This window comes from Notolepis coatsorum (assembly GCF_963971535.1).
Source record: "Notolepis coatsorum genome assembly, chromosome: 12".
NCBI classification, from domain to species: domain Eukaryota; kingdom Metazoa; phylum Chordata; class Actinopteri; order Aulopiformes; family Paralepididae; genus Notolepis; species Notolepis coatsorum.
Window position 1 is genome coordinate 73,286,636 of NC_140176.1, and position 12,134 is coordinate 73,298,769.

The following is a 12,134-nucleotide window of genomic DNA, read 5'->3' on the forward strand; positions in this document are numbered from 1 at the left end:
GGTTTATCATCAGAGTGTTCCTTGAAACAAATTCCTAAACTCTTGCTGATCTGTCTGTTCCTTCTACTTTCACTGCATCTATCTACCCCTATCTACCCCTATCTACCCGTATCTACCCCCCCGGTAGAGACTTCCCATGTAACAACATCACCACGGAGTGGGAGATGCCCCTGGTCAACCCGTCTCTGATAGAGATGCTGGAGGGTCCAGAGTGGAACGTCCTCCGGCCGTCCCCAGAATGCCAGTGCAGCACGTCCAGGAAGCTCACCATGCTGCCGGTCTGCCCCGAGGGAGCCGGGGGCCTGCCTCCTCCGCAGGTCAGTGGGCAGAGGAAATCACAAACCAGTAGGGCTGACCCCTATTAGTCGAATAGTCGACTAATCGATCGAAAGGAGCCGTAGTCGACTGCCAACCTCTTAGTCGAATACGAAAAAATAAAAATAAAAATTATTATTATTATTTTAAAAAATTTTTAATCATTCTTTCCAAAAGAAAAGAGGACTAGAAGTGTGGCTAACGCTAATGGCACGCATACCAGAGGCTAACTGCCTAAGAAAACAGGCACAGAGGCACTGAAAGAGGATTTCACCCATCTAATGAACACACTAGACTAGACAAATATCAAGATGTATCCATCAGTGGACCAATTGCATGCTTTTGCAGAGGACAAGAAGCCTTCCGTCGCCTCCTTCAGACATTAAGCACCCCCACAGCCCAAATGGAATGATAAAAAAAAATTGTATACGAAAAAAGAAAAAAATCAGTTTTTTTTTCATAGTCGACTAATAGTCGACTATCGGCTAATTTCGGCCAATCATAGTCGACTATCCAAATCCTTAGTCGGGGACAGCCCTACAAACCAGATTTGACCTTTGACCTTTATTTGACTAAATAAAATGAATGTACAGGATTTGTGCAGAGACGGTTAGACAGTGTACAAGTTCCATACTACAATGCACTGGGATAGCGTCACAAACAAGACAATAGACTGTACGTCCTGGTATCACTCTCCTTTACTTTGCATGTACTTTGCACATGAAACAATGGAGAGTGCACAATTATGTAACACTCTATATACATTTAGTACTATGTGCTGTACATCAGTTTAGGGATGTTACGGTCGTGGGGGGGGGGATTGTAGAGAGTGTCCAGTAAGTTAAGTTAAGTTAAAGGGGCATTTCACCAAAGACAATGCTGATTTATTTTGCACGTAATCTCACACACATCCAAAAACTCTCAACCGTTTTTGTCACATACATTTAGTTTGACAGTTATTGAGAGTAAATGAGATTGAATATGGCCACCAGTGATGTCATCAGGGACATTTAATCCTGTGTTAATTACATATTACAGCACTGTGAAATGTTGTAGATGAAAAAATAGCAATACCTTGTCTTATAGGGACTGCTACCTTATCATTTCATTGATCTGTAATTAACACAACACAAGGATTCAATGAATGCCTTCAATGAATCACTGATGGCCATATGCAAACTAATTTACCGGTACTCTCAATAACAAATCAAATATCAAACTAAAGGAATGTGTGCAAAACTATTTATTGAGAGTGTGTGAGATTACGTGCAAAATAAATCAGCATTGTTTTTTGAAGTGCCCCTTTAAGTTGGACTCGTATTAACCCCCTTGGGGACATTTGTCCTCTTCATTTGACCCGTCCTAACTATTTAGGAACAGTGGGCAGCCACACATAGTGCGGAGCCTGGGGACCAACTCCAGTTGCCAGTACCTTGGTCAAGGGCAGTGGCAGGAAACCTAATAGTAGCCTGCATGTCTTTTGCTGTGACAGGAAACCTACTGTAGTAGCCTGCATGTCTTTTGCTTTGGGAGGACACCTACTGTAGTAGCCTGCATGTCTTTTGGTGTGACAGGAAACCTACTGTAGTAGCCTGCATGTCTTTTGTTGTGGCAGGAAACCTACTGTAGTAGCCTGCATGTCTTTTGGTGTGGCAGGAAACCTACTGTAGTAGCCTGCATGTCTTTTGTTGTGGCAGGAAACCTACTGTAGTAGCCTGCATGTCTTTTGTTGTGGCAGGACACCTACTGTAGTAGCCTGCATGTCTTTTGTTGTGGCAGGAAACCTACTGTAGTAGCCTGCATGTCTTTTGTTGTGGCAGGAAACCTACTGTAGTAGCCTGCATGTCTTTTGTTGTGGCAGGAAACCTACTGTAGTAGCCTGCATGGCTTTTGTTGTGGCAGGAAACCTACTGTAGTAGCCTGCATGGCTTTTGTTGTGGCAGGAAACCTACTGTAGTAGCCTGCATGGCTTTTGTTGTGGCAGGAAACCTACTGTAGTAGTCTGCATGACTTTTGTTGTGGCAGGAAACCTACTGTAGTAGCCTGCATGTCTTTTGCTGTGGGAGGAAACCTACTGTAGTAGTCTGCATGTCTTTTGGTGTGGCAGGAAACCTACTGTAGTAGCCTGCATGTCTTTTGTTGTGGCAGGAAACCTATAGTAGTCTGCATGACTTTTGTTGTGGCAGGACACCTACTGTAGTAGCCTGCATGGCTTTTGTTGTGGCAGGAAACCTACTGTAGTAGTCTGCATGTCTTTTGTTGTGGCAGGAAACCTACTGTAGTAGCCTGCATGTCTTTTGTTGTGGCAGGAAACCTACTGTAGTAGCCTGCATGGCTTTTGTTGTGGCAGGAAACCTACTGTAGTAGCCTGCATGGCTTTTGTTGTGGCAGGACACCTGGAGGAAACCCACACAAACACAGGAGAACATGGATGCACACTGAAATACTGACCGCTATGAAAGCCAGAGACAAAAAATGCTCTGAGTTTCGTAAAAGCCAGTCAAAGCTTACCAAAAGCACGAGCAGTGAACTCCAAGACCACGTGACTGAACTCAAACTAGAAAGAAACAGACTAAGAAATGACGTAAACTCCATGATCAAAACTGCTAAAAAAAATGTCATCAATGACAAAACCGAGGAAAACAAAAATAAACCACGTGAACTTTGGAAATTACTCAACAATCAACTAGGCTGCAGTAAAAAACTTAAAACCAGGTTCTCAAACATAAACATAAAGACGGACAACACGCTCATCACAGACAAGCTGGATGTAGCCAATTACTTAAACACTTTCTTCACAAACATAGCCACAACACTGGTAAACAAACTACCCTCCCACTCAGGGCAGTATGGGGTAGAACACATAGTAGCATACTACAAGAACCTAGGCGTCCACAAAGACGACTTCAAACTGGAAATGGTAACTACAGATGAGGTACTCAAAAAACTGAGCGCCCTCCAACCAAACAAGGCCACTGGCCATGACAACATCCCCTCCAAATTCCTCAGAGACTCAGCAGCAGCCATCACCCCAGTCATCACACACATAATAAACCTCTCCATAAAACAGGGACAAGTCCCCAAGGACTTCAAAATTGCGAGAGTAACACCCCTGCACAAAAAGGGCAGCAAATTAGACCCGGGTAACTACCGCCCTGTTTCTATCCTTACATCCATCTCGAAAGTCATGGAAAAAATAGTATACGAACAGATCGAAAAGTACCTCGCGGAAAAAAATCTAATCTACGAATTCCAATCTGGCTTCAGAACATCCCACTCCACTGACACATGCCTTCTCTACTTGAACGACCACATCAAACAAGAGGTGGACGCGGACAAATACTGCGGCATGGTCATGCTGGACCTACAAAAGGCCTTCGACACTGTCAATCACACCATTCTGATTGACAAGCTAAAAGCAATTGGTTTTGATCTGGATACAATCCTACCTGGAGGGGAGGGAACAGATGGTGGAAGTAAACGGTACCCTATCCCCCCCCCCCCTCACAGTGAGCTGTGGTGTTCCACAAGGAAGCATACTAGGACCGCTACTATTCCTAATTTATGCAAATGACATGTCGTCAGCTTGTGACTGCAACTTGTTCCTGTTTGCGGACGACTCAGCCCTGCTGGTCTCTGACAAGAACAAGTTACAGGTTGAAAAAGCCCTCAGCTCGGAACTAGGCAAAATCTGCATATGGCTCGCCGACAACAAACTATCATTACACATGGGCAAAACAGAGTCCATTCTCTTCGGTTCAAATAACAAACTCAGCAAGACCGACGGCTTCTCGGTTACAGTGGGTGACAATATTATCACAAGGAAAGATGAAATTACCTACCTGGGTTCCATCCTAGAGGCTAATCTTTCCTGTGACAAAATGGCATCCAATGTAATAAAAAAAGTCAACCAACGAACGCGTTTCTTGTACCGGATCTCCTCTCTGGTAAACAAGAATACCCTGAAGACTCTAGCAGGAGCACTCATTCAAGGGTACTACGACTATGCTTGCACCTCATGGTACCAAAGCACCTCAAAGGCACTAAAAAACAAATTACAAACATCTCAAAACAAGCTAGTCAGACTACTACTTGACCTGACTCCTAGAACGGTTAGAACCCACCTCACCCCTGCCCACTTTGACAACCTAGGATGGCTTAGAGTAGACGACAGAGTACAGCAACTTGCAATGGGCCTGGTCTACAAGATACACTACGCGACCAAGGTACCCATGTACATGTCAAAATACTTCCCAAAGGTCAGTGAATACCACGATCACAACACCAGAGGGAGCTCCACAAATCATGTAAAACCCAGATTCGGCTCAAACAAGGGACTAAACACGTTTCGCAATTATGCCACATCAATGTGGAACGCCCTACCTAAAGCTGTAAAGGAATGTGAATCACTACCCACTTTCAAAAACACTGTCAAAAAACACCTACGTGAGACTGCAATTCGAAACTGGCCCCTACAAATGTCCTAACCTAGTTGTACAGTAAATGACCAAGTAAGGCTTTGTCAGTATTCCAATGTACAGTGTAAAATGTGTGTGTGTCCCCTACTCAACCCCCCCCCCCCCCCCCCCCACCTCCAATGTACAGCCCTCACCCAACCCACCCAACCCCACCCCACCCATCCAACCTCCTCCAATGTACAGTTTCTACGCCAAATGTATATACACTCCTTTTCTGGACACTTTTGTATCACAAACAGTACTGTATTTGCAAATCTGATATGTCATAAATGTATAGATGTAGCAGTACTGTCTATCTGTATGTCATGTATGTCATATATGTTATGATGAATTGAAAATGGGGGACCCTGATGTAAACAAGACGAAAGTCTTTCTCTGGTCTGCATCCCCTTAACAATTGTATGTATTGAGCTGTACTGTACTGTACCCATTCTGCAATCTGTTAATAAACTTTTCAATCAATTCAATCAATCATGCAAACTCCACACAGAGAGGCCCCCTGCTGGGGTTTGAACCCAGGACCTTCTTGCTGTGAGACAAGTGCTTAGACTAATGTACCATGAGGTAGTTATATTGAAGAGAGGAGTATCATGATGGGATAGTTGTGTGCGTTACCATTTATTTCCAATTTTAAGTTAAAATTCACATTTACTTATATATCTACTGTAAGAGGTTCTAATATTGAGAGAGTCACAGAGTATACATATCTTGGCTTGTGGCTCGACATTCTTACTTCAAAGCTGTGGCAGAAAATTGGCTTCCTGTACAGAAATAGATCCAGCTTTCCAGTGATTATAGTAGAAAGAGGATTGTTAAAGCTGTTTTCTTATACATTTTGGACTATGGTGATGTGATTTATAGACACTATCTTGGTGGAATTCACCTCTTAAACCGCTGGATTCGGTCTATCATTCTGCCCAGATGTATTACTGGTGACAGATATGAGACCCACCACTGTGTCCTTTATGAAAAGGTTGGATGACCTTCTCTGGCTGAAAGGCGTAACTATCATTGGTATTTGTTTATTTTACTTACATCACAACACTGTTGGAATTGGAATTCTACATGTTGAAATGACTAGTTGGTGTTTAGGGTTCCTCGTGTTTGCTCTGACTTGCTGATAAACGGTGTCTTTGTTTTGTCAGCTCGTCATCGCTGTAAATGAGGGTAACCTCAGTGTCTTGCGAGTTGAAATAAAGGTTTGAAATTAAATTAAAATAACTTTCTTTTTGCATGTTCACACTGAACTGTCCTTGGGCACAGCAGGGGAAAACATCATGTACATTCTTACAATGGGTGGCATTCCCCTTTTATTATCTTTTATACTCCAGTAAAAGTACGTTGTTACTCTCCATCCCTTTAGAGGATCCAGTCGACAGGAGATGTTCTGATGGACCTGACGGGCAGGAACATCTCAGACTACCTGGTGAAGACCTACCCCTCCCTCATCAGAACCAGGTAAGCTACCAGACCTCCCTCATCAGAACCAGGTAAGCTACCAGACCTCCCTCATCAGAACCAGGTCAGCTACCAGACCTCCCTCATCAGAACCAGGTAAGCTACCAGATCTACCCCTCCCTCATCAGAACCAGGTAAGCTACCAGACCTCCCTCATCAGAACCAGGTAAGCTACCAGACCTACCCCTCCCTCATCAGAACCAGGTAAGCTACCAGACCTACCCCTCCCTCATCAGAACCAGGTAAGCTACCAGACCTACCCCTCCCTCATCAGAACCAGGTAAGCTACCAGACCTCCCTCATCAGAACCAGGTAAGCTACCAGACCTCCCTCATCAGAACCAGGTAAGCTATCAGACCTATCCCTCCCTCATCAGAACCAGGTAAGCTACCAGATCTACTTCTCCCTCATCAGAACCAGGTAAGCTACCAGACCCCTCCCTCCCTCATCAGAACCAGGTAAGCTACCAGACCCCTCCCTCCCTCATCAGAACCAGGTAAGCTACCAGACCTATCCCTCCCTCATCAGAACCAGGTAAGCTACCAGACCTACCCCTCCCTCATCAGAACCAGGTAAGCTACCAGACCTATCCCTCCCTCATCAGAACCAGGTAAGCTACCAGACCTACCCCTCCCTCATCAGAACCAGGTAAGCTACCAGACCTACCCCTCCCTCATCAGAACCAGGTAAGCTACCAGACCCCTCCCTCCCTCATCAGAACCAGGTAAGCTACTAGCCAGTCACTCACTAACACACACTCGCTGGAATTGACCTCAATCCCTGCCCTCTTTTCTTGATCCTCCAATCACAACTGTTGCAAGCACTACTACTGTATATTAAATATCTACATGGTGTTCTAAATACTTCAAGATATGTATTATGACTTTTAGATGTTTATAAGAGGTACAGGAAAACAGCTGTCCATAAAATGTTCTTTCAACCATCTCAGGCAACGTAATCCAATGATATCATAAACACTTCTGCAGAATAACAACCTAAAAGTCAATCTATGTGAAATCCCCATTTCAATCACAAGTCTCCTGATCTAATTAATATTTTGTGTTGTGTGATCTCCACATTATTTCCAGCTTGAGGAGCAAGTACTGGGTGAACGAACAAAGGTAATTGCCATTTGCATTGAATTGTTTGAAATGATTATTATAATACTTATAGCCTAGTCCTACAATATCATATGGAAGCACAATATGTGTCAGTACTAGACATATCATTCCCTCTATACCAGTGTTTCAAGTGTTCCTGTATTTATGAAATAGTTAAAGGGGCACTTCACCAAAAAACAGATTTATTTTGCACATAGTCTCACACATATCCCAAGGTTCTAAACAGTTTTGCACACATTCATTTAGTTTGACAGTTATTGAGAGTAAGTTAGTTTGAATATGGCCACCAGTGATGTCATCGGGGACACTGAATCCTTGTGTTGTGTTCATTACAGCTCAATGAAATGATGTACTGTAGATGAAAAAATTGCGATACTTATTGCATTCCTTATTTATTATTCATCTACATCATTTCATTGAGCTGTAATTAACACAATACAAGGATCCAGTGTCCTCTGATGACATAATGGGAGGAGATATTCAAACTCATTTACTCTCAATAACTGTCAAGCTAAATAAATGTGTGCAAAACAGATTAGAGCCTTGGGATATGTGTGAGATTATGAGCAAAATAAATCGCTGTTGTTTTATGGTGAAGTGCCCCTTTAACACTGTTAAAAAAATTGTAATAGTGTATAGTTATGCTTTAGTTAGTTATAGCCTCTTGGAATGAGACAGTTCAAATTAACTTGGCAATTTAAGTGACTGAAGTGTATGGTGCAGTGCTCCCCCTTGTGGTTGTATTTTGTAGTTGGTGAATGAATGAATGAATGAATGAATGAATGAATGAATGAATGAATGAATGAATGAATGAATGAATGAATGAATGAATGATGAATGAATGGTACAGTTTTGGTCAGTACCAGTGGTATGATGAATCCTTTTGCGGTGTGATGTGTTGCAGGTATGGGGGCGTGTCAGTGGGGGGGCAGCTGCCACTCTTAGAGGTGGAACCCGAGACCATCCGGACCATTGCATCACAGCTGGGACAGCTGCTCAATGTTACTGGGGTATGGCTTATTGGCTTTAGAACATTTATATGTAAACAGAGTGCCCTTACAGAAAAGAAAGGTGAATTTCACAAATGTTTCATGCTATCACGTGATTTTGCTTGACATGTGATTGACAGTTCCACATGTTCTTATACAGGAATTCACTTTCATGGCGCTTCCGCTTTCACATATTATCACAGATTCCATATGTTCCAGAAACATTTTGGAAATCAATGTGATAACACAATAATCAAGCTCTTTTACAGGGAAGCCACAATTGTGATTGTATGATCAAGAAAGGAGGGCGGGGCTTCACATAGGTCACATACTGTATAAAATTCACATGGCTTTTATGTAAGATGTGTGTGCGTGTGTGTTTACCTGTGCATGATCATGTGGCTGTTGGAATGTGACATTTATGCCTCAATACTTAATTGCTAATTTTTTTTTTTTTACTTGAGCACTTATTTACTTATTTATCAGAAAATTATAAAGTTATTTAAGGCTTTAGTTGGGTTTGAGCTCACAAAAAGTTTGAGTTCGGATAGACCCACCCACTGTGTGTGTGTGTGTGTGTGTGTGTGTGTGTGTGTGTGTGTGTGTGCGTGCGTGCGTGCGTGCGTGCGTGCGTGCGTGCGTGCGCGTGTGTGTGTGTGTGTGTGTGTGTGTGTGTGTGTGTGTGTGTGTGTGTGTGTGTGTGTGTGTGTGTGTGTGTGTGTGCGTGCATGTGTGCATGCGTGTGTGTGTGTGTGAGTGTGTGTGTGTGTGTGTGTGTGTGTGTGTGTGTGTGTGTGTGTTACTTACTATGTACATGTTCTACCATTGGCTTGTATATTCAAACACTAAGAGTAATGTGTCTTTTTAATGGGCCCTACAAATCTTGCTTGCAGGGCAAATACTCCAAACAAACTCTAAAGGACATAGGAACATTCCTCAGATACATGGAGACAGAGGACAATGTGAAGGCAAGTCCTTTCATATGAAACACATAATATACTGTAGATGTAATGTAGTTCTGCACAACATTATGTACTTTTGGTAGTTCTGTTTAATGCCAATTAATATAATTTATTGGTTGTGTTGCTATACATGTATGTATTGTTATTATTATTATTATTATTATTATTATTATTATTATTATTATTATTATTATTATTATTATTATTATTATTATTATTATTATTATTAGTAGTAGTAGTAGTAGTAGTAGTAGTAGTAGTAGTAGTAGTAGGATGAGGATGAGGATGAGGATTATTATGATGATGTTTTTTTATTATGCGTCCGTGTAGGTATGGTACAACAACAAGGGCTGGCATGCTATGGTGTCCTTCATGAATGTGGCCAACAATGCCATCCTGCGTGTCAACCTGCGCGATGGTGCCAACCTGGATGAGTACGGCATCACTGTCATCAACCACCCACTGAACCTCACCAAGGAGCAGCTCTCTGAGGTCACTGTGTGAGTGACCAGCGAGCAAGAGAGTCACATCGTCAGCATATAGTTATATTTCACAGTGCTGGGAGACATTTCCTGGTGTTTGTCTTGAAGGAAAATATATTGCACAGTTACCGGTATGTAACAAAATTCACAAGACTCCTTCTGTCAGCTACATCAAAGAGCAGGGATGTGCACACAGGCTATTGTTGCCCGGGCAACAGCCCGTTTACTCTGATTGGCTGAGTTGCCCCTCTGGAGAGTCTTTTTATTTTATTTTTATTTATTTACATACATACATTATTATACATTATTATTTAATGTATGTAAAATTAACAAGCAGCTCCGCTGCAAATGCAGGGAGGGGCAAAAAGGCGCAGCGACACTGCCACACCCCCCTGGTGCCCCCACGGTTGAAAGACGTCATGCTAAAGTGCCCTTTTGAGTGGCGGAAACGAGAGGACATACCCCATTGGTGCCCTTCCAATGGTCTAAACTTGACCATGTGCCCTCACAGTTGAAATATTTAAAACTTATATACATTTAATCTGGTGCCTATAGACGAGGCCTACATAATGTAAATTTTAATCAAGGATGAAGACTATTTCATGGGGTCCCATGTTGTGCCCCTTTTTTCTTTTCTCCCCTGCCCTTCAAACAGCCTGAGTCCGCCACTGCGCAGCGACCAGCACCTCATAGAGCGTGGGCCATAAGCGAGTTTCTGTTACAAACTGTAATGAAAAGGGGGGGGGGGGGGGCTTTTTCCAAAACAGAGCAATAGCCCCCTCCAAATTTCTGTGCACGTCCCTGTCTGATGAGGGAGGTATAGAGACTTCATTTATTTTCAGTGAGAGAGTCTGGTTAGGGCCGGGGTATACAGTATAAATCATGCAATGTTGTATCCTTGGCTCTGGGTGATCAGGGCGATTGTGATTTTAATTTCCTTTTTTTTTTTTTTTTTATGTTTTAGTCAATTTAAGTAGTTGCTTTGCTTCGCGAAATGGGCTCAGCTATTTTCATTTAATGTCATAATCCACAATTTATTTGGACATTCATTATATTCGCAATGATTCTGGAGAGTGTAACTTGTTTATAGACAATACTTCATACCTCAAAATATAGGTATTTTACTTAAATTAAATCATGTAAACAATATTATACGTGCTAAAAAAAATGCATGTGAAACACATTTTAATGTTTCATATCATCAGTTCTTGTATCAAAGGTTGAGTCTGTACATTTACAGTAAGGGGAGAAAAGTGTCTTGAATCCAGTGAATCAGTATTCATGAACACATCCAGGAAAGGGGCGACAGCGTTTAAAAAGTGGGCCACATACAGGACAATAACCAGGGTTGAAAGAAACAACAACAACATAAGCCCTAATTCTGCTGCCTCTCTTCCGTCCTTTTCTCCAGCCTGAGCACGGCAGTGGACGCTGTGGTGGCGATCTGTGTGATCTTCGCCATGTCCTTCGTCCCGGCCAGCTTCGTGCTCTACCTCATCCAGGAGCGCGTCACCCAGGCCAAACACCTGCAGTTTGTCAGTGGCGTCAGCCCCGTGATCTACTGGGTGGCAAACTTCTTCTGGGACATGGTACGTTACATAATGACCTCACTTCCTGTTGTCCTCTGGAATACTGTACGCATGTGGAATGTCGATAATAATCGTAATAAAGAGTCAGACAACTGAAGGGTTTCATTGCAAAATCCCTTTTGGACAGAATATCTTGATATCCATGTTTCCTTTTGAAAGTACATCTTAAAATGGCTAATCACTTTTAATTGTATCCCATAATGTGCTGAACCTTCATCATTTAAAAAATATATTTGTATAGGTATTTTCTATTAAAAAACATACAACAATAAAAAAACACAACAATCAGAAAACATATACAATAATCACAAAACAAGATAAAATAAGTAATTGAAAGAAAGGGAAAAGAGAACAAACAACCAAAAGAAAAACGGACTCAATTAATATCTGAAATATATAATAAAAAAAGAAAACCTTCTTACTGTCTTTTACTATTATGTACTTTACCACTATCTACTATGTTACTATCCCTATACTACTACTACCTACCCTACTATTACCCTACTATTATGTCTATTATGTCTATACGGCACGGTGGCGTAGTGGTTAACACTGTCGCCTCACAGCAAGAAGGTCCAGGGTTCGATTCCCGCTTGGGGACCAGGTTTCCGCGTTGCCAGGTACCCAGGTGGGGGATCTCCCGGGCCTTTCTGTGTGGAGTTTTCATGTTCTCCCCGTGCTTGCAAGGGTCCCCCCCCCCAATAAGAGAAACCCAATGGAAAAATATGCACAACAACAGA

The 12,134-nt window shown here is 42.4% G+C and overlaps 1 protein-coding gene across 1 annotated transcript in view; it reads left to right on the top strand.

The window, feature by feature from the left end:
* LOC311237910 (retinal-specific phospholipid-transporting ATPase ABCA4-like) overlaps window positions 1-12,134 on the top strand; it is a gene marked incomplete at its 5' end in the record, with an annotated part of 151,299 nt that overhangs the window by 93,606 nt on the left and 45,559 nt on the right. Inside the window, 7 exon segments of the mRNA XM_084325884.1 lie at window positions 128-317; window positions 6,157-6,251; window positions 7,340-7,372; window positions 8,277-8,382; window positions 9,255-9,329; window positions 9,654-9,823; window positions 11,217-11,394. Coding sequence (XP_084182010.1) covers window positions 128-317; window positions 6,157-6,251; window positions 7,340-7,372; window positions 8,277-8,382; window positions 9,255-9,329; window positions 9,654-9,823; window positions 11,217-11,394 — 847 coding nt within the window.